Here is a 21,442-nt window from a genome sequence, read left to right on the forward strand (position 1 = left end):
AACATCATAATTCACTTACAAACCGAACGACGCACTGCCACAACAACGCCCCAAAGTAACCCGATATCCGATCTCCTTTCCTAAATCCTCCCTCGTTTTTTCATAATCATTCTCTCGTATTTACCTAGGTTAGGTATATTTTATCTTTACGAAACAGTACTTTCATATCTTTCAAGTGCGTTTGAAACATTTCCCCGTCGCGCGCGTCCAATCAATTGCAAGGTCCAGCGAGACTGCTCTTCCCGGCAACGATGTGGCCCTAGTGGTCCTAGATCCTTCAGCGTTAAGCCTTGGGCGACACTATCTTGATACCGCTCTCCCGACGACGAACGATGCGAAATCATATTTTAAGGCCTCCTAGTACGCCTACGTCCTATTCAAGATTCGCCGACGTCGATGCCGACGACGACGACGCCAAGTTTGACGAGAATCAAGATGTATATGCGGCAGATGATGCTTCGCCCGTCAAGATGATAGGCACCTATGAATCAGAGCAAGATAGATGCTTGCCATTATTGTCTTTGCCAACTTCTGCCCCAACAACCCGAAATTTCGGAATCCCGTCCCTATCCAGGATTGTGGTGGGTTCTTTGGTAGCATGTACTTGGATTCGTACCGCATCCGCTGTAAAAGTCGCGTTCGACAACTGTCTAGATAGCAACTACATCTACTCCAACCAACTACCAGAGCAAGTTCAGCTTCAATGGGTTCCCCTGTATGTCGACGCTAAATTCGACACCGAGAATCCGAACCACAACCTGATCGTAACAGTTTGGGGGAATGTGACGGGGCGCGTTGGCACCGATCCGCTGCCACCATGGAATTCGTCGGTTTGGGATGATCCGAGTAAAATACTGAATGGAAAGATACAAAACGAGCCCGAACCGAATCTGCCGGCCGCTCAACGCAAAGTTACAACTTTATACTACAAAGTTGACGTCTCGACGTACGAGCCTTATCATAACACCGTGAACTTCTGCGGCAATATCCAGAATGGGTCGTGTCCGCTCGGCCCCGTGTTCAAGGATCAGATACCCCAGTAGGTTGCTCCCGCAGAAATCAAGAAAAGGACGGCAGAGGATGTTTAAAATTGGCTATTATGATGAACTAACATTTAAATCTATTGTAGAGACTCACCACCCTACGACTTCCCGTCGTTCAACCTCACGAATGACTTATCTTCAACCTATGCATTTACGTCACTTGCTCCCACTTTCATTATTTGGTATGGCGATTCTGGGAAGACTACGATTGGATGTGTTTCTACTATTCTCACGCCGGACCTCGGCGGAATCGCCTGGTCTCTGAAGTTTGTCCCGCTATTTGTACTGATCTTGGTGGGGTTTGCGACGGCTTTCGCAGGAATCTTCAGTCCATGGGGCACGAGCGATGTCTTCCATTGGACATCAAATTACGGTAGAGATCCCGATCTTTTACGTCTAGTTACTCCTGGGTTCGGCGACTGTCTCCATTACATCCAATACGTCCTTCTTACCGGTAGTCTTACCCTGGAATACCCCGGATTCTATCAGCCAGTTACGAGTCAGGTCTCTTGGGCTGCGTTGATGTTCAACCAAAGTTTTGTCTCCAAGGCCGAACCCTGGCAGAGTGTGGTCGACGGACTCTATAAGACCGATGGTCAGTACGGTCTTGAGAATACTGCGCAATTGGAGGGCATGGCTCAAGTCGAAGATATTTGGGCCGGTATGATGGTATGGTTACTGGTCATCATTGGGGCCGTGCTCTTCTTATTACAAGTCTGGTTCTTTGTACGATGGCTATTACGATATATCAACCACGTCCCCGAGGAGGATCTTCGATCCAAGAATATACCTTTCTCAATCGGCAATATCATTCGCATCGTCTTCAGCTATTTCTTACTTCCCGTTGTCGCCCTGACCGCTTTCCAGTTGGTGGTTGCGGATCGTTCCACGGGCTATCTTGTAGGGTTGGCCGTTCTTACTTTGGTCTTGATCATTGGATTTTCGATATGGCTCATGTACCTCATCATAAGTACCAAGCCTAGGGCGCACCTGTTTGACGACCTCCCGACCGTGCTCCTCTACGGGCCCCTTTACAATACATATTCTGACCAAGCGGCTGCTTTCGCGATAATTCCAATTATACTAACACTATTACGAGGCATCGCCGTTGGCGCTGTGCAGCCATCGGGTACCGCACAGGTAGTAATATTGGCCGTATGCGAAGTGATTCAAATACTGACACTTCACGCGTTTCGGCCTTTCCACTCGCCTACTTCGATGAATGCCTATCATACGGGATTTTCGGTGGTTCGCTTTGTATCTGTGATACTCATGGTTGCGTTTACACCAAGTCTAGGAGTTTCCGAGGGCCAGAAGAGCTGGATCGGTTACGTGATCTTACTGATACACGCATGTGTACTGATTTTTGGCTTCCTACTAAACGCACTACAGACGATCATCGAGGTTATCGCACGGCTATTAGGTGCCGGGGGAGATAACATTGACGGGCAGAGAAGGGGTGGGCTTTCCAAGATCTTCGGTGCTCGCCAACTATCAAGACGCGTAGACCGACGCGGCGGTCCATCCCGCCAAAGTCAACTTAGTAGCACGGCGATGTTGACCTCTGAAACTGTAACGAAACGCGGGTACGGACGCGTAAGAAGCGAATCAGCTGGTAGCATTGGGATGCTTGCCAGTTCTAACCTAAGAAGCTCAAGTGCTCTAGATGCCCGAAGTCTGGACGCGTACTCAATTCCACTTGGCAGTGGCGGTGCTTTCACCCCGACGACGACAACCCCTGGAGACGCTAGTACATTCTCCTTTCTGCCGTCTCCAGGGCAAGCTACTCGTCCTCAGCCTACGGCTGATCCCTACTACCGCCCCCCACGTGCTCGCCGAGCTACTATTGATGAGTTGGGCACTTCGTCGTCACATCGGGCGCGTAGCTCCCTAGCTAGCATTGACCTATCAAACCATCGGTTAAGCGAACCTACGGGAGCAACGACAGGCGGAGATGACGATGCACCACCCATGGGGAAGATAAATCCAGCTCCGGCACCTGCGCCATATATACCGGTTTTTGCGCCAAGGGCAGACTACTCGACCCGCGAAGTCGACTTCTATTACGGGGTGCGTGGTCCCGCATTAAACTCGGAGGGGCCGGGTCGCAAGTTAGGCACGGGTCCAGCAGATCCTACCAGCCCAGTCGCGACTGCTACTGGATGGCTTAAACGCCTTTTCGGCGGTAAGACTAAAGAGAAGGGCAAGGGCTTCGAAGTAGTCAGAAGTGCCCGAATGCCCCCTGCGATGAGGGCCAGAAATGGCGAACTTACCGAGGAACCACCGGAGGGCATACCGGTAGCAATGGGTGTACTTCGAAATGGCCCGATAGAAAGCGACGATGAGGACGATACGCCAAAGTCGAAGAAGACCAAGCGCGTCGTCGAAGATAGTGCCCAAGGCGAATTGCTTAACGACGACGGTGAGCCTCAATCAGATGGCGAGCCTCGATCAGATGACGAGATAGACATGGAAATACCCAGAGTCGCTGAAGAGCCACCCCTTTTACCCGATCTTGACGCAGGCGAAAGCTTTAGGATCCCTAGTAGAATGCACTCCAAGGCGAGCAGGCATCCGTCACAGAGAACGGTGAAAGCTTCATCAGAAGTTGGGGAAGTGCCAGCAGTGCCCGAGGTACCTAGGAAGAGCTCGAAACGAAATTCCAGCGTAAACCCGTTAGAGAATAGGCAACTTATCGATCTCGCGCCAACCTTGGGGGTGCCAATGGTGCAGACTCAGTCTAACAATACGGGACCAACCGGAAGCATGTCTGCAAGATTGCCATTCGATCGAACTAATTCGCAAAAGCGCCTTTCGGTGTCGTCGGCGGCAGGAACCGAGGCCTCCAGTCACGTACCCTCGGCCGATGGCACAGAAGACAGACCTACAAACTACGGTTACGTTCATCAACATAACATCAGCAGAGTCGAACCCGAGCAAGGGATGGATTTACTTGGAAGCTCGGCAGAGGTAGTAGACATGTCGAGGAAGCCAAGCCCCGGCTCGTCGGTATCTAGGCGATCTAATCACTAGGTTAAATATGTCACACACAAACACACACGCACACACACACACTTACACCTACCTACACCTACACCTCAGTATCACCTATTCACGTGTAACGAATTTCCTTGAATCGCTGTATAGGACGAATGTATAGAGTCGAGCAGCCCATTGGCAAGGGCTATAATAGGAATTTCAGCGAGGCGATTTGAAATTTTGCGGTTGGGACTAGCAAGGCGCTTTTAGGATCTGATCACTCGCATCTTAGGGTAACGATGTTTCGATGCCTTTTACCAATCCTTGTTTGTACTCGTACGCGACGAGTGGCCTTGTGTTGAGCGATGGCGTACAAAAAATGGCAAGGATACAGTATGGGAGGTTGGAAATAGGTACGTGTCAGAGGAAGGGCGTAGCATATATATATATATACATATACCTATATATAATTGCATGCGGAAGGGAGGGGAAGCGTTGAGAATGGAAGACATAATAATATATATATAAATCAAAGTAGCGTACCCCTATTCGGCATTTTAGTGACTTTAGTACCTAGGTAGGTAGGTAGGTATGTACATTAGTTAGGTATGTAGGCTTAGGAATTTCGGTATTCCGAGTTATAAAAGTTATAAAAGTTATAATAAACGACACGGAGTCCCGATAACGGAGCGGGAATCAACATCGGGCGCCCTTGTTCTCCATTAAAGCCCCATGCGACCTTGTACCGGCTGCATCCAACTTATACGACTTATTTTCTAAATCGTAACTATCCTTTCAACCCTCCTAATATCTATCGGCACTATTTACTTGCCTTCATACCTAGGTACCTATCTATATATATTCAATACGGAGCTAGAGATTCCTTATTTACTAAACTAGAGTGACCGGAAGAAGACAGAATCATGACGGTAGAGGAGAGTACCGCAAACGGGGTATCCGTGCAAGATGCCGCTAAGCCGGAGCTCGTCGAAGGAGTTGCCCACGAGAAACCCGTCGTTGGCATAGATGAGACAGAAGCACCAGTCACGGCGACAGCACTGGCTTCTAGGTTCCAACACCTCTCGCTGTCGGCACAAACCATCCACGCCGACGATTTCCTCAACTCGCACCAGTCCGTCGCCCCGCCTATGCACGTCTCGACTACGTTCCGGTATAACGACGATCCGGACGAGCTTAAGCCGTGGACTAATATCAACGTATGTTTTCTTATTATATACTCGTTCCTCGAGAGAATGAACGATATGTGGAAAAAGAATAAAAGTCCAAATAAAAAGCTAACAAGCAACCCAGCCCAACAACCCCTACGACTCGCACGTCTACTCGCGCGACACCGCCCCCAACACAAACCGCCTCGAAGCCGTCCTAACATCCATCCTCCACGGCCCCGCGCTAACCTACTCCTCCGGCCTCTCCGCCTTCCACGCACTCCTAGTCTTCCTCAACCCGCGCCGCATCGCCATCACCGACGGCTACCACGGCTGCCACGGCGTCATCAAAGTCGTGTCCAAGCTCTCCGGTCTCCAAACCATCCCGCTCGACGCCGACTTCGCCGACCTGCAGCCGGGCGACGTGGTGCACGTCGAGACGCCGTTGAACCCGACCGGCGAGGCCAGGAACCTGAGGTCCTACGCCGACAGGGCGCACGCCAGGGGCTGTCTGCTCTCGGTCGACGCGACGCTGGCCCCGCCGCCGCTGCAGGACCCCTTCGCCCTCGGCGCCGACGTCGTCATGCACAGCGGCACCAAGTACTTCGGCGGCCACAGCGACATGCTGTGCGGGGTGCTCGCCGTCCACCCGCGGCACGCCGGGTCCTGGATGCCGCAGCTGCGGGCCGAGCGCCTGGTGCTGGGGTCGGTGATGGGCAGCTTCGAAGGGTGGCTCGGGGTGCGCAGCCTGCGGACGCTGGAGCTGCGCGTGCGCAAGCAGAGCGGCGACGCGGAGAAGCTCGTCTCGTGGCTCGCCGGCGAGACGTCGAGGAAGAACAGCGTGGTGGGCGAGCTGGTCGCGCAGGTCAAGCACGCCAGTCTGCAACAACAACAAGAAGAGGGCTGGCTGAGAGACCAGATGCCGGCCGGCTTCGGGCCCGTGTTCGCCGTGTACCTGCGCGACGCGGACGACGCGCGCCGGCTGCCGAGCAAGCTGGCGCTGTTCCACCACGCCACGAGCCTGGGCGGCGTCGAGTCGCTGGTCGAGTGGCGGGCTATGACGGACGCCGGGGTCGACAAGAGGCTTTTGCGGTTTAGTATTGGGATAGAAGGGTTTGAGGATCTGAGGGACGATTTGGTGCGAGGGTTTGAGGCGCTGAAGGCGGAGAGGGCGAAGAGGGATGTTGGTGCCAAGGTTGCTTCTGACGGCGGTGCGAATTTGATCGGGGGAGTGTGATGTTATCGGGTTGGGATTGATGTGTAGGTAGGTTGAAGTAGCTATCCAAATTAAAAGGAAGAAGGTTGGACTATCTACTGCTTCAAATTATATAATATGAACTAACCTAGTTATATTGCTTATAAGAACAAGAAAGATATAGACAACCCTGTGTTCAAGTATGCAAGCACATTCTCTGCCATCCTCAGCTGATGTTGAAAAGGGGTAACCCCCTATATTGGGAAGACTACCTCACAAGAACAGTGCAAACCTACGCGGGCTTATTAAAGCCTCGGGTGGAATATATATAGAATGAGTTAGAACCAACAGAAGTTTTATACACTTGCGGTCAACTCACGATACTATATACTCTTAAGGCGCCTCTATCCAAACCTACATACTTCAGCAAAGCAATATGTTTATCCCCAGCCTTAAAGCTCACTCGCTATAATAACAACCTGACTCTTCGTTATTCATACCCTATTCCCTATTCTACAAGCTCTGAGTAATACCCTATTCCTTCTAAGCCAGACCAATAAGCCTTAATCCCGACACCAGCTCTTCTCGGAGCGTCTAATTTGTGAATAAAGATTCGGTATGGGTTTATATACGACGCCTCCTATTGGTACACACACTTGGGTCGGCCTTTCTTCTTGCATGTAGTTTTGTATGTAGGCCTGCCCTGTACGCCGGCTCGTACGCCATTATCATTCATGTATAGAAAATGTTGGGGCGGTCCTGTCTACCCTAACCTCAAGTAGCCTATATTTTAGTATACGGCGCCGGGTAGCGCAGCGAAGTGGCAGAGTGCCATTTGGAGATGAAGCAAGCTCTGCTGGATGTAGACGGGGCGTAATCATAGGGACCTTGTCTTTTCCTCCCACGTCTATAATGGTATACATTCGTCGCCAACGACGATGCACTAGTTGCGTTGTTAATACCGTTGCCGCCGCGAGAAGCTCAGCGCTGCCCCGTTATGTCGAGCATCTCCGTCAGGCTAACAACGCGGTACCCGTCTTTCCTCAGCTTCTTCAACACCTTCCGCAGCATCGGCGCCGTCCAGCCACGACGGTCGTGGCATATGATCACAGCACCGGGGCGCACCATGCTCAGGATATGGCGCGCGTTGAGCCAGGACCAGCTGATCTGCGCATCGTGCGGGTACACGCTGCCAAGCACGATGCGATACCCGAGCTTGTCGACCAGTGCGCGCATGCGGTCGCTGAAGAAGCCCGACCCGGGCCGGAAGTACTGAGGCGGCATCTTGGGGTTCTCGACGCTATTAGCTGTCGCGTACGCAGCGCGGATACGCTCGCGCACCGTCTCGATCTGCGTCGTCAACTCCTCGTCCGACAGCGCGCGCGACGGCTCGTCGTGCATAGCGTGGTTGCCCAGCTCGCTGCCGCTGCGCACGATATCCGCCAGCATCTCCTCGCGGCCGGGCACCTGGCCGCCGATAACGAAGAAGGTAGCCGTGGCCTCGTGGCCGTTGAGCACGGCGAGGATTTCCTGCGTGTGCTCCGACGGGGCGTCATCGATGGTCAGGGCCACGACTTTCTGGTCCGTGGGAACCTCCCACAGCACGTCGGGCCATCGCCGCGAAAAGTACCGGATTAGGGCCCGCGGAGGCTTATAGACGACGTAGAAGGGCAGCAGAAACAGACTTAGGATGACAATCAGGGAGACCAGGGTAGTCATCCTCCGGCGCCGGGCCCGCCGCCGTAGCTTGGAGGGCAGGCGGAAGAGCGCGGGCAGGCGCAGCATTTGCTTTAGGGGTGGATCAAGGAGGGTAGCATTCGATGATTGGGCGGGTTGATATATTCAAGATGGCGGCTCGGGCATCGAATCGAATGGCGAGGACCTCGGCACGGAAGCGTCGTGCGACTAGGTACAACTACAAAAAAAAAAAAAAAAAAAACAAGTGCGACGGGACTCGGGCTCGGACTTTTTCGTCATGCGTGTATTGTTTCTCAAAGAGGACGAAAAAGGCTGTTGTTTGTGCGAGACGAGACGAGGCAAGACAAGGCAAAGCCAAGAAAGGAAGGGGGATGAGAGAAAAATGGATGGATGGAAATACGTCAACTGCGTCGTACACTACCTACCCTACCCCCGTTGCTTTAGGGGCTTCAGGGGCTGATTTTAGTGGGTTGGATCAATCAATTAGCATCCCGGTGTGCTAATTTTAGTGGTCGCATTGCACGCAGTGATGCCGTTCTCCACCGTGGGTACATACATACGTGAGTACGGATTACGTATACTTGTTATACAGATGGGATGCCATGTTATTAATAATCATTTATTAATGTTCGATCATTCTTATACATACAAAATATAGGTACGTAACTAGCCGAAGTTAATGTACGCATGTGAATGTATTACATAAAAATGTATTAGTTACGGATTAGTTAGTTACATAAAGTCCAAGTTCAAGTTTTATTTGACACAATTATTATGACGTAGTTAAATCGCTTAACCTAGTTAATCGGTAGTTATAAGTAATAACTATGGGGTTTTAATGATTCCCGAATGCGTTTCTATCCCATCTTTTTACATCTAACTATACTCTACTCTATACCTTGGTACGCATGAAACCGAGGATGAACTGCTCCATCCCACGAGCATTCCGCAATTTCACCGCCCCAAGTCTTCAAACGCGACGCGGAGATATCGTGACTAGGATTTGCATAAACGTATTTAGAGATACCTAGCGACCATGGTTGTGACTTAATCTACTTACTGCTATAGCATCTTGAAACGATTCAATTAAGATCGAACAGCTGTGTGTCGTAGCGTTTTTTATCGAAATTGGGAAGGCATATGGTTTTTACATCCATCTTTAAAATACCTATATGAGCTGCAGAGACCTGGTGGTATAGACCAAGCCACGTTAAGATCGTCGTGGTTTAATAGTGTCTTGTCACCTACTATGTATGTAACTAACTATGTACCTATGTATGTAGCTATTTTCGGAGCCAAAGACGACAATACTCATGACTACCTTTGGTTAAGATAAACCGAGACTCTACCTAGATTACTAACATGGGTCTTTTGACCGACAGCTGGAGGCCGATCTGCTGAGATAAGGTCTTCATGTCTAATGTCTTAGGCTATCCGTCATGTCATCCTTTACCTAAGTAACGTAGTGAGCGCTTATACACTACTCTGCCAGTCCGGATCACCAGACACAGCTGCGGGTTGCCCAGTTGTTATTGTCTCTTGTCATGCGGGCCATGTTCGCACGTGTGCATACATATCTCCGTATCTCCATATCTCGGCCGTATTCCTCTGAGACCTGCTTGAATAATACAAACGCCGATACTATACCACAAGAAGGAGGAGGTTCTTATCGTGAACTAGTCCAGAGGGCGACATCCAATGAGGGGCTACTCTCAGCTGTGTGTCTCGAGAGAGAGCTATTGTGCGGGGGGTGCCTCGTGCTACTGTATAGCAGGTCACCTCTACCTTATGTAACATACCGTACAGAGATAGCTCTAAGGATGATGCGTGTGATAGAAGCCAGTGTTATAAGAAAATTCGATTGTATCTGTAGACCTCATAATACTATCAAGTATAGATTAGCCTAATCACTAACAGGCTGCTCTGGAACATGCCGTGTTGTTTGTACTAATTAATATAAAAGACTTGGAAATTCCCAACACTCTAATTACAACTTCAGCCGCGTGGCTTTTACCCATTCAATACTGACTGGTAGTAGCATCAATCTATTTCTTAGGTCGATATGGTACAAATCAAGTTGGCTTATAACTTGCGAACGACCAGTGATATCTAGAAATCTTTTGAATAAAACGGTCACAGATGCATGCGCAGATAATGTTTAGTTCATCGTTTAACACTACGTAGATGTAATTCATAAATAAACTGGCGTATGTCCACATCAATTCTTAACACTGCTTAAGCCTTGGTAAGAGGCGCTTCATAAACAATAAATTCCACCTCAATCCATCAAGCTCAACGAACAACAGAAGAAATGACCGGTATAGGTCTAGTGCTAAGTGTCTGGGTATGTATTAAAACCACAAATGTCAACCCTGTCTCGAACGCCTTGGTCCCTTTGAACCTTGCCCAGAGCGCGATGTCAGCCCAAACTCCACAACTTAATCCGCAAATCTGATCGCTAGGTCCCCTTATGCCGACACCTTTTTGGCTAGGTTTGTGCGCAGACTCTTAGTCGACTGTCCAAATATATACATTGAAATGCCGCATATAATGCTACCCCCGAAACTCCGGCAGTGAGATTCGGGTGGAACGTGAATTGCACCGGTTTAGATCCATACCTGCTCTATTTCGGCCGGTTCGGGTTTGAAGAAGGTCGCGAAGAGTCCTTGGACCTCAGCCAAGTAATCCTCGGGTCGGAAACTGCAAAGACCTCGGGCAAGAAGTTCCTGCTCCTCCTCGTCGATAACTTGCATCTTGTCCTTAACACCTAACTCCTCTGCGAGTTCCGACACCTGCGCCAGCTCGTTACCAAAAGGATGCTGGGCGTCGGAATAATCTCGGCGGAAAGTCGGGCGAGCCGGAGGTGGCGATGTGACTACGGGAGGCATAGGTGGCACCGTAGCTGAAGAGACAGATGGTTTGCGCGAGAAAGAACCGGACGAGACGGAAGTAGCTGTTGTCGAGGTTGATGACGAGCGAGAAAGCGAAAAGCTAGCTTTCGTGGAGACGGACTTGCCCGATTGGTTGGAAAGGCGCGCAAACTTGTTTGCTAAGTTATCGATTGATGCCTTCTTAGTATGTGATGGTGATCGCTTTGGAATAACTGGCGCCTCGTTGGTGTTCGAAGGCGTCTTGGGCTGGCCTGGAGCGACGAAATAGCACGAAAGATGATTGGGCTCTGGCGTGACAGATCGATCTGCTGTTGGGATGTCAGGGCTCGTCGGCGGCGATGATGAGCTACTACGAGGACTATCAGAAGAAGAAGAGTCGTCGGATTTGTTGGACTCAGTTGGTGAGACTTCTGATCGAGGATATAAATCCGGTGCGTTGTATGCGAGCATATTCGTTGTGTGGGTAAGGGCCATAGGACCAGATATCTTATTGCGAATTGCCGCAGAGTTATTCTTAGAGACAGTATTGCTCCGTTGCGGCAATATCCCCAGATCCTGCGAGGACTGCTTTCGCCTCGTCGTAAAGGCGCGCGCAAGAGACATGTTGGCTGACGGTTTCAAGAGCCTCTTAGTGATGAAAAAGAATCAAGGACCAATTGCTCTACCCTGGAAGACTTCCAGAATATGAGTCGAAACACAGGAGGAGGCTAGGTATAGCGTTGGATTTATGTTGTGCCACCTAGACGAAGGAATCCAGCTTGAAAGATACCCTTAACGTAAGCTGGTAGTCGGACCTGTAAAAGTCGCGCCCTATAAACTTTCTCCGGCCTGCGTTAATCCACTTCGAAGGTGAAATTTTCTTCACGGAAAGGCGATAGGGTATATGCGACACCTAAAGCCTAGAGTTGATATTGGTAAAAGTCGGGTAATGTGACAACCCTAAGTTGAGTGAAAAGGATATAGTGACAGGAAGTACACTACGATTTGTTTCCGGCCGGTGATGAATACCACTTCAGGGCGCGCTTAACGGACGCTTGTGCAGGAGACGATGTTACCCTAATTAGGCAGGTGGACAATGTGGTAGGGTCCTAGCGAAACAACCTGATGTGATCCTATGAGATCGCGGGGTCTTCCCTCTGAGACTAGGTGTATCGTTACGTTGAATGACCAACGAGTCTAGGTCTCCAAGATGACCAAATCGAGTAGCTGCGAATGTAAGGTTGCCGTTGCAGAATACTTAGCCGTTTAATTCACACAAGTGCAAGATGCACTAGTCGCGCGGGGAAGACACTGAGGCGTAGAGATTCCCGGAGTTCCTAGAGTTCCCAGTTGACGCCTCTTCGGAATCCCTAAATTCCTATATGAAAGCCGAGGTGAATATAGGGTCACCTAAATTTGCTGTAGCCACCACACAAAAGTGAAATGTGAGTGTAACAATCGTAGTCGAACCTGTCCAAGGTTTATCAAAGTATGATATCAAACTCTCACGAGTTCCCTTATATTGGTAGCATGTGGATCTCTTGTCTTGGTATTTGTGTATATTCACACAAGATCTATCGCCAACTCCGAAATAGCTGGCTGACAGTTTGAAAGGAGAGAGCGGGTTAGGTAGTTTTCAATGATGGTCCAACAACCTTTTAGGAGGGTTGGTCAAAAGATGGTTTGTATTTACTAGAACGAAACAGTGAAACAACCAGGTTCCTGATAAGATAGGATATAGACAATAGTGGTCGTAATATCTTGGAAGTGTAAAAGGAAGGACAATGTTTTCGAAGCCTCAAGAGACTTGTTAATTCGTGACCGGCGACGAGTCTTGGATGAGGATCCGTAGAGAAGAGGAATGAATGAATAGGAAGAATAATGCCAACAAGACGGGCAAGTGGTTAGAATGAGTGGAAAGTGAAGGAGTGCATGCACTTGGGATGAAAAGGAACCGCGACAATAATACTAATAAAGCGCACCCAGGGGGGGGATCGTGGTCCGGACTGGGGGAGAAGAGAAGGAAAAAAAAAGAAAGACATGGGGAAAAAGAAGCCCTAGACAGGCATCTTAAGTCTCCACCTACAGGGAGTCTGGGAACTTAGGGCGAAAGTATTAGTGAAGTTTCAAGTACTAAAAGAGTCTTTGTATTTCAATACAAATTCTTATAAACTTTGCTCATAACTAATGTATTAGTTACCAACTTACAATATGCTCGCATGTTCTTTCTTCTTATGCTTGTTAAGGCATTGACAACCCACATTGACTTAATATACATATGTACATGTAGTGCACTTACACGCACCAGCTTGACTTCTTTTCTCAGTACCTAAGGTTAAGCATCTTCAACTTCTTTGATCCTCCTCAACCATTTCTATGTCCACTTCCAAGTCATAAATCATACCCCCTTTCTTTGTTTGCTTCAGTTGCGCATCCTCCCTCACTATTTTCCTACTAGACTCTCTAACACATTCAAGCTAAAGGAAAGACTTGATCGATCGACAGTGGCACTAAAAGATTTAGAGACGGCGACCCTACTACCTACATAGTATGTAGAATCTAAAAATCCCTGCGACGTCTAATGGTTTTTCGTGCTTCCGCTTGCAAGTTAGCGCAGGACGGGAACCCCAGTTAGGCGAATCTCATGACAGGGACTGCGGATTGGCTGACTCAATCGTTGCCCCCTGGTCCCTAAAAAGCTGGGCAGGCGGCGTGTTGGCGAATCAAGTCTCCAACTCTCCAGAGCTTCTCTTTAGCGGTTCCTTTCTTGATTCTCATTAGTTAGGCATCCCGGCCAATGTCTCCCGACTACCACCCCCCCAACGCCACGTCGAGCAAAGATTATCAGCCACTAAATGTAGAAATGCAGGTACCAGTTCGAGACCAGCCAGTAGGATGAAGGCAAACATGAGAGTTTAAAGAACCCTCGAATCATCCTTTGAGCCGTCGTCAATGCTACATAATGACATACATTGTATTGTTCTTTTTTACTGCACAACTCATCCCGTTCCTGCAGCGTAAGATTGCGCCGTTACGTGGCCCTTCTTTTGACGACGCCTATGCTCTTAGATCACATATATCACAGAGTCAGACATTACAAAGCTGGCCGCATCTCTTCAAGATACAGAATCGCGCAATACACGCAAAGGCCTCGTTTTCATTGTTCATTGTTCATTGTTCAATGCGATGGCACAAAACATCTACATAACCGTGTAATTTACCGTGCCCATGTCCCAGGACTCCCACCCCTCCCGTGGTGGACATGGATCTGATCATGGTTGATCCACCGCGCAAATCGATTGGGAGCGAACATCTCCTGACCATCCTTGCCTTGAAGTCTTCAAATTGATTGCATGGCTTAACTAGGTCTCCGAAAAGACTTTCCCCCTTTGGGTAGAGAGTAAGAAAGAAAAAAAGAGGAAACAAACTTGATCGGGTGCGAGCAGGGGTTTTCTGCAGTTTGAAACTGACGAAGCCACGCAAGGCGTTAATTGCGGAGAAAACCTCATTGGATGCTTGTTCTCATGTGCCATTGGCTATGACTGTTCGAGTGTTTCATCTTCACGCGCTCTCCTCCAAACCTCTTCTGATCTCATCCGACTTTATCGCTGAGAGAGCGGTTCTATGTAATAAGAGACGATGTAGTCGTCATCTAAGCGCGAGGTCGCTAGATGCGAAAGCTAAATCGGACTCAGCCTCAGACGAATTAAGCGTTTCTTTTATGAGGTGTTGGTAGTAGGGCCGGCCGTAGCGACATACTATGTACCTACCTACATTAGGTACATACCCGTGCGAAGTGGCTCAATATTTATCCCTGCATAGTGGAAAATTGAGGGAGCCCGAGCCCTACCTACAATGTATGTACCTACATCTCTTCCCGAGCCTCCGATCTAGCAGCAAACATAGGTATGTACATACTATCTACGTACACTGCTCCTCTGTTTCGCATTGCTTTTCGCACTTCACCTTTAATAATAGGGGCAGTCACACATGTCATGCTAAGCCATCCACTAGAGTGTTAACCGCCTTCGAAAATTATATGGATGAAGCTATTCAGGTTGCAGTTTTATATGGTATCAAGTTGATTGTCTAGGTAAGTTTATGATCTACAAGTTTGATCTCTATGTAGACCTATTTACGGATTACGTAGGTACATACCATAACGATGATTTGAAGGATCCAGATGTTCGGATTCTGGTCATGACGCACGGACACTTGCACTAACTTGACTTGATATGGATTGACAAGATCTCACGATCAATTGACATCTGGTCCAGCTTTCCGATGCAACTGGAACAGCTTGTGATCAATACACGGATCTTATGATATGGTTTCTCAACACGAATGTGCGGCTTAATGTCTTTAATGACTGCCGATGTAGTTGCTCATGCAGGTACAACAGGAAGCATAAATAACTTAAGTGGCTGTCAAGATCTGGCCCAGTCCAGATCATCATCACCACCTATTCCTTTTCGTTTCAGCCGTCGGCCGGCACAAATATAAATAAATCGCCCTACCCTATTGGGTCATGCGAACTCTTGAAACCAGAAACCAGAAACCAGAAACGAATTCTGGGTCGTGCGACGACGGAATCAGCCTAACTACATTGTTCATTATTGTACCAAAATGCATCTACCCGTGAAACATCACGGTCCAGACTCGACGGACGGTATCTAATCCTCATCCATGGATTCGGGCTCGCCGTTTTCGTCCTCACCTTCCTCGCTATCTGAAGAGCTCTCGTCCTCTTCGACACCGATGAGCCTCTCCCTGATCTCCCCATCTGACTTGTCTGAGATCTTGTATGCGAATGCCTGTCGTACAGCTCCGTTTGTGCTGGTGTCCCAAACGTGCATCGTTCCTTTGCTTCCTGCCACGGCAAGACGGAAAGCCACCTCGGCGTCTGGGGCAAAGTTTGTCGAAAATACCTTGCCGACGTCTAGATTACGGGCTACTACCATGGCGGGCCCTGTTGGCTGAATGTTCCAGAGCTTGACGGTCTTGTCAGTTGAGCCGGTGGCCATAAATCCCGGTATGTGCGCGTTGATGTCGAAAGACGACAGGGACTCGTCGTGGGCATGCAACGTCCACACCGGCTTGCTAGCGGAAGGATTTGGCGGCGCGTTCCGGATGTCGTGGTAATGTACAATTCCGTTCTCGGTAGAGACGAAGAAGAAGTTGGGGTCGTGGGGATCCCACCTAACGTTCTCAACGTCACTCTCTACACCCCATCGCGGAGCCTTGGCCTCGGGGGCTCGCATATCTGCCGCAACAATAGTTCGGTCGTAGCTTCCACTCAACAGCACCGTAGATTCAACAGCATGCCATGCCAGCGAGCAAACTTTGTCTGTATGATATGAGTAGGACTTGGCGCACTTCGTTGTGTACAAATCCCACAACTTTACAGTCTTGTCTGCCGAAGCGGAAGCTAACAGATTCCTGTGTTTCCTGTTGGCGGCAAGAGACAAAACTGCATCGACGTGGTACTCATCGTTGGCCTTCTTCGATTTCTTCTTTTTCTTTTTCTTCTTTTCCTCTTCTTGCGGGTTGCTCCCCTGGCCTAAAATCGCATTGGGGTACATGCAATCTATAGTATCCAGATCCCAGATTTCGATATCGGGATCCATCGTCCCTATGGCGACAAAGTTGGCTACCGAATCTTTATCCACGTTGTTTTTTGACACGGGAATGTCTAACCACTCTACGCAAAGAGGTATCGCAGGAAGCATGACGTCGTGGTGTACGTAGAGGTTGTCTGCTTCGTCTTCGTATACGTAGACCTCGAGATGCGCAAGCTCGTCTTCGACCTTCGCGGCTAGTAGTAGATTGTCTGTGGCTAGAATTTGTAACTCTTCCCTATCTTCGTCATCCTCGTCTTGGCCGTCGGGTATTGTGATGTAGGGGTCGTCTTTATTGGATTCGTAGTATGCCAAAGACTTGATGTTTCCAAACATGTCCATTCGTTGGCCTTCGCCCTCCTCCTCATCATCGTCATAGTGCTCTAAGTCGTACTCCTTAAGGTCCGCGTCGTCTATGTCGATGCTTTGGACATAATTAGTAGCTAGTTATACGTAATACAATAATAGTAGACCTACTCCTCTGCGTCTGCCTCTTCATTTTGCGCTGGGGATTTGTGATCTGACTCGTTCGCATTTTTGTCGCCGTCGTTGTCATCGTTGTCATCGTTGTCATCGTTGTCATCGCCTGCTCCATTTTCCTCTTCTTCTTGCGCTTCCTCTAGGTCTTCCTTCGCATCGTCTAATTGTAACTTAGCTAGGTTGGCTATCCTGTCGAATTCGGCCTCGTCGAAGTCGTACTTGGCAGGGAACGGCGCCGCAAAGCCTCGTCGTACCCAAGTAGACGTCGTTATCATAGACGACATGATTAATTGCTGGCGACTCGATCTGCCCAAGAAAATATTCCTAATAGACAGGTCAATACGGCGCAAGAAATCTAAAAAGAGCCCCGCCAACTTTTGATTTTACAAAAATTCGAGATAAAATTTTAGCGGGGCAGTTGCTGATAAAAGATCGATAAGGAAATTTAGCGTACCTAGGTAGCTTATGTAGCGGTTAGCGCCAAGAACGCCAAGAACGCCGAGCCCATCTTTACCTTTTGTTTTCCTTCCGCGATTTCGATTTACGATTTAATACTTACACCGCTCGAGACCATCTCGACCTACCAACTTACTACATACAAATACCCTCGGGATGGATAGGGAGGACGGCAATTTTAGCCCCAAGAGGCGCAAAATAGATTTCAATCCCCTGCGCTCCGATGATCGCTATACATCTCTCCCAAATCGGAGCCACTCATCTCGACCACACAACCGCTTCCAACATGGCTCAAGCTCGCGCGCTTCCACGCCTCGCGCGCAATCGAACTACGCCTCGACCCCAAAGCAGCAAGAGTTCGACGGCCCGGAACCCCTAGTGAGCGCAGATGAGCAGAATGCCCTTGATCGCGACTGGTATACTGGTGACGAGACTGGTGGACATACCTTTGGCGATGACTCCCATAACCCGTTTGGATCGTACGATACTTCATGGGTCGAGCAGCAACAGCGGGAGGCCGAATTGGTCGAGAAGAAATCTGGACGACATATGAATGCGCGCCAACTGCAGAGGCAAAAAGACAACGATGCTTGGGAGACTAATCGTATGCTTACTTCCGGTGTCGCTCAACGACGTGCATTAGGGGATGACTTCGAAGACGATGACGAGGGAACTCGCGTTCACTTACTAATTCACGACCTCAAGCCACCATTTTTAGATGGACGGACCGTGTTTACCAAGCAGTTGGAGCCGGTTCCAGCTGTTAGGGACTATCAGAGCGACATGGCTGTATTTAGTCGTAAAGGGAGCCGCGTGGTGAGAGAAAGGAGGCAGCAAAGGGAACGTCAGCGTCATGCTAAAGAGGCTACTAACATGGCCGGTACCGCCCTTGGAAATGTCTTGGGCGTGAAAGAAGACGAGGGGGATAGCGCTTTACCGATAGCCACAGAAGAAGACGCACCGAAGTCCGGAGAGAACAAGTTCAGCGAGCACATGAAAAAGAACGAAGGCGCAAGCGCTTTTAGTCAGAGTAAAACCTTGAGGGAGCAGAGAGAGTTTCTACCCGCCTTTGCAGTCCGGGAAGATTTACTGAGGGTGATTCGAGACAACCAAGTTGTTATAGTAGTTGGCGAGACAGGTTCGGGGAAAACGACACAGCTTACACAGTTTTTATACGAAGACGGGTACGGGAAATCAGGCATGATAGGGTGCACTCAACCTCGACGAGTGGCGGCGATGAGTGTAGCGAAACGTGTGGCCGAGGAGATGGAAGTCAAGTTGGGTAGTACGGTTGGCTATGCTATTCGATTCGAAGACTGTACTAGTAAAGACACCGTCATCAAGTATATGACCGATGGTGTTTTACTTCGAGAATCGCTTAACGAGAGGGATCTGGACCGTTACTCATGCGTAATCATGGACGAAGCTCACGAGCGCGCGCTAAATACGGATGTGTTAATGGGGCTTTTCAACAAGATCTTACAACGCCGAAGAGATCTCAAGTTAATTGTTACGTCTGCCACCATGAATTCGAAGCGGTTCTCGGACTTCTTTGGTGGTGCCCCTGAGTTCACTATTCCAGGTCGAACTTTTCCTGTTGATATTATGTTTCACCGGTCGCCAGTCGAAGACTACGTCGATCAAGCGGTTCAGCAAGTGCTCGCGATACACGTATCAATGGGCGCCGGCGACATTTTAGTGTTCATGACTGGACAGGAAGATATCGAGTGTACCTGCGAACTAGTGCGAGAACGCTTAGACGCCCTTAACGATCCACCAGAGCTCAGCATCCTTCCGATTTACAGTCAGATGCCAGCAGATCTACAAGCCAAGATTTTCGACCGGGCCCTTCCTGGAGTGCGGAAATGTATTGTGGCTACTAATATCGCAGAGACTAGTTTGACGGTCGACGGTATTATGTACGTGGTGGACGCGGGATATTCTAAGCTAAAGGTGTACAACCCTCGGATGGGTATGGACACGCTCCAGATCACACCAATATCGCAAGCGAATGCAGGCCAACGCGCAGGCCGTGCCGGTCGAACAGGCCCCGGTAAAGCGTTTCGCTTGTATACCGAGAAGGCGTTCAAGGACGAACTTTATATTCAAACGATACCCGAAATTCAAAGGACTAATCTCAGCAATACAGTGCTTCTATTAAAGTCACTAGGTGTTCGAGATTTGCTCGACTTTGATTTTATGGATCCGCCACCGCAGGATACCATTACCACCTCCCTTTTCGATCTCTGGGCTTTGGGTGCGTTGGACAACCTCGGAGAGCTGACAGATCTCGGTTCTAAGATGAACGCGTTCCCTATGGACCCTTCTCTAGCAAAGCTCCTCATCATGTCCGAGGAGTATGGCTGTAGCGAGGAAATGGTTACCATTGTCTCCATGCTCTCCGTCCCTAACGTTTTCTACCGTCCCAAGGAACGACAAGAAGAGTCTGATGCAGCGCGCGAGAAATTCTTCGTTCCCGAGTCCGATCATCTAACCTACCTCCACGTGTATTCACAATGGAAAACCAATGGCTATTCGGATGGTTGGTGTACACGCCACTTCCTGCACCCAAAGTCTCTGCGGAGAGCAAAGGAGATTAGAGATCAGCTTCTTGATATCATGAAGATGCAAAAGATGCAGATGATCAGCTGCGGTACGGATTGGGATATCATTCGCAAGTGTATTTGCTCCGGTTACTACCATCAGGCAGCCAAAGTCAAGGGTATAGGGGAGTATATCAATCTACGCACATCAGTTACCGTACAGCTCCATCCCACAAGCGCCTTATACGGTCTCGGCTTTCTTCCCGACTACGTAATATATCACGAGCTTATCCTCACGTCAAAAGAGTACATGTCAACAGTGACGTCAGTCGATCCCCATTGGCTTGCGGAGTTAGGTGGTGTTTTCTACTCGGTAAAAGAGAAGGGGTACTCGGCTCGAGAAAAGCGAATTACAGAGACCGAGTTCAACCGTAAGATGGAGATCGAGGCGAAGATGGCAGAAGATAAGCAGAGGTATGAAGACCAAAAGAAATTGGAAGAGGAGAGGGCAGTTAAAAAGCCCGCAGCCAACAAGGAAGCGAAGAAGATTATTACTTCTGGCGCAGTGAAGAAGCCTGTAGCCAAGAGGAAAGGCAGGGGCTTCTAGAAGTTTGTTAATGATGTTTGAAATATTACGATATCTACCTCATAAACGGCAGTAGCCCGTTCGGTTTTACGACTTATTTGATTATAGTTGACTTATTATAATACTAACATAGCTTTGAGCCCCTATCTTCGTACCTCGAAACGTACCTCCCCTTCCTGTACGTCTCGGGGTTCCTTGTCTAACTTGACAACATGGGCATGCGCTGGGCCTTTGTCGAGTTCCTTTAAGAACAATGTGATAGAATCCTCGTGTCCTTGGGCCTCGCCCTCAACCTAACAGACACGAGTGAGTTGTCATTTCATACAGAGTAGTAGTAATAAAAGGCTAGCAATTCCTCACCTTCCCATGTTCTGTATTTCGACACCATCCAGTAATACTGTGTTCTGCTGCTTTCTTCTGCGCGAAATAGCGGTAGCTCACGCCTATCGCACTGTGACGTCAGTCTTCTAATCTACTGATACGGGTTGCTTACTCGTTATCATCGTAGTGGAGTCCGTACCTTGAACTCGGCCGTGGGCAAGGAAGTAGACCTAACATCAACATCTTGATTAGTTACTAACTCGATATTAGCTCTATCCGAAGTAATATATCACTTACTCTTTGTGTCATTTTGGAGCTTCAATTGTGGTGTAATAGATGGTTAGATCGTATGCACGGTAGTAGATAACAGTTCATACCTATGCAGGGTAGCTTTGGACAAGCCCATGTACAATGACGACTAAGAAGCTTTATCAACACGGTATCGGTGGAGAAGCGATAAGCGGCAGATTATCGGGTAAACTAGAAC

At 49.1% G+C, this 21,442-nt stretch overlaps 7 protein-coding genes across 7 annotated transcripts; 3 read left to right on the forward strand and 4 right to left on the reverse strand.

Moving 5' to 3' along the window:
- Window positions 1–470: 470 nt before the first annotated feature.
- On the forward strand, window positions 471–4,076 carry F4813DRAFT_379655 (uncharacterized protein; the record flags this gene model as incomplete). The annotated part of the gene is made up of 2 exons (XM_049245481.1): window positions 471–1,039; window positions 1,130–4,076. The coding sequence occupies 2 exons, from the start codon at window positions 471–473 to the stop codon at window positions 4,074–4,076; spliced, it is 3,516 nt and encodes a 1,171-aa protein (XP_049101848.1).
- Window positions 4,077–4,733: 657 nt separating this feature from the next.
- F4813DRAFT_327332 (cystathionine gamma-synthase) lies at window positions 4,734–6,895 on the forward strand. Its single transcript, XM_049241088.1, has 2 exons — window positions 4,734–5,239; window positions 5,334–6,895. The coding sequence occupies exons 1-2, from the start codon at window positions 4,946–4,948 to the stop codon at window positions 6,423–6,425; spliced, it is 1,386 nt and encodes a 461-aa protein (XP_049101849.1). The 5' UTR covers window positions 4,734–4,945; the 3' UTR covers window positions 6,426–6,895.
- Window positions 6,826–8,263, reverse strand: F4813DRAFT_327261 (carbohydrate esterase family 4 protein). Its single transcript, XM_049241087.1, has one exon. It carries the CDS (start codon window positions 8,166–8,168, stop codon window positions 7,365–7,367), a length of 804 nt encoding a protein of 267 aa, XP_049101850.1. The 5' UTR covers window positions 8,169–8,263; the 3' UTR covers window positions 6,826–7,364.
- Window positions 8,264–10,337: 2,074 nt separating this feature from the next.
- On the reverse strand, window positions 10,338–12,168 carry F4813DRAFT_327421 (uncharacterized protein). The gene has a single exon (XM_049241089.1). The coding sequence runs from the start codon at window positions 11,573–11,575 to the stop codon at window positions 10,688–10,690; it is 888 nt and encodes a 295-aa protein (XP_049101851.1). The 5' UTR covers window positions 11,576–12,168; the 3' UTR covers window positions 10,338–10,687.
- Window positions 12,169–15,298: 3,130 nt separating this feature from the next.
- F4813DRAFT_327460 (WD40 repeat-like protein) lies at window positions 15,299–17,461 on the reverse strand. Its single transcript, XM_049241090.1, has 2 exons — window positions 17,047–17,461; window positions 15,299–16,993 (listed from the first exon to the last, which is right to left on the reverse strand). Exons 1-2 carry the CDS (start codon window positions 17,331–17,333, stop codon window positions 15,625–15,627), a joined length of 1,656 nt encoding a protein of 551 aa, XP_049101852.1. The 5' UTR covers window positions 17,334–17,461; the 3' UTR covers window positions 15,299–15,624.
- A 153-nt stretch (window positions 17,462–17,614) lies between these two features.
- Window positions 17,615–21,015, forward strand: F4813DRAFT_352229 (P-loop containing nucleoside triphosphate hydrolase protein). Its single transcript, XM_049242512.1, has one exon. The coding sequence runs from the start codon at window positions 17,662–17,664 to the stop codon at window positions 20,653–20,655; it is 2,994 nt and encodes a 997-aa protein (XP_049101853.1). The 5' UTR covers window positions 17,615–17,661; the 3' UTR covers window positions 20,656–21,015.
- F4813DRAFT_387378 (Acylphosphatase) lies at window positions 20,778–21,264 on the reverse strand (the record flags this gene model as incomplete). Its single annotated transcript, XM_049246551.1, has 4 exons — window positions 20,778–20,927; window positions 20,995–21,077; window positions 21,155–21,185; window positions 21,253–21,264. 4 exons carry the CDS (start codon window positions 21,262–21,264, stop codon window positions 20,778–20,780), a joined length of 276 nt encoding a protein of 91 aa, XP_049101854.1.
- Window positions 21,265–21,442: the final 178 nt, after the last annotated feature.

Source organism: Daldinia decipiens, assembly GCF_022478715.1.
Source record: "Daldinia decipiens strain CBS 113046 unplaced genomic scaffold F4813scaffold_8, whole genome shotgun sequence".
NCBI classification, from domain to species: domain Eukaryota; kingdom Fungi; phylum Ascomycota; class Sordariomycetes; order Xylariales; family Hypoxylaceae; genus Daldinia; species Daldinia decipiens.

What these genes read in the sequence shown, in the direction of transcription:
- F4813DRAFT_327332 (XM_049241088.1), top strand. Translation starts at nt 4,946, where the DNA reads ATGACGGTAGAGGAGAGTACCGCAAACGGGGTATCCGTGCAAGATGCC. An exon ending in AGCCGTGGACTAATATCAAC is followed by an intron (nt 5,240 to 5,333) that starts GTATGTTTTCTT and finishes CAAGCAACCCAG; the next exon opens with CCCAACAACCCCTACGACTC.
- F4813DRAFT_327261 (XM_049241087.1), bottom strand. Translation starts at nt 8,168, where the DNA reads ATGCTGCGCCTGCCCGCGCTCTTCCGCCTGCCCTCCAAGCTACGGCGG.
- F4813DRAFT_327421 (XM_049241089.1), bottom strand. Translation starts at nt 11,575, where the DNA reads ATGTCTCTTGCGCGCGCCTTTACGACGAGGCGAAAGCAGTCCTCGCAG.
- F4813DRAFT_327460 (XM_049241090.1), bottom strand. Translation starts at nt 17,333, where the DNA reads ATGTCGTCTATGATAACGACGTCTACTTGGGTACGACGAGGCTTTGCG. An exon ending in GAAGAGGCAGACGCAGAGGA is followed by an intron (nt 16,994 to 17,046) that starts GTAGGTCTACTA and finishes TTATGTCCAAAG; the next exon opens with CATCGACATAGACGACGCGG.
- F4813DRAFT_352229 (XM_049242512.1), top strand. Translation starts at nt 17,662, where the DNA reads ATGGATAGGGAGGACGGCAATTTTAGCCCCAAGAGGCGCAAAATAGAT.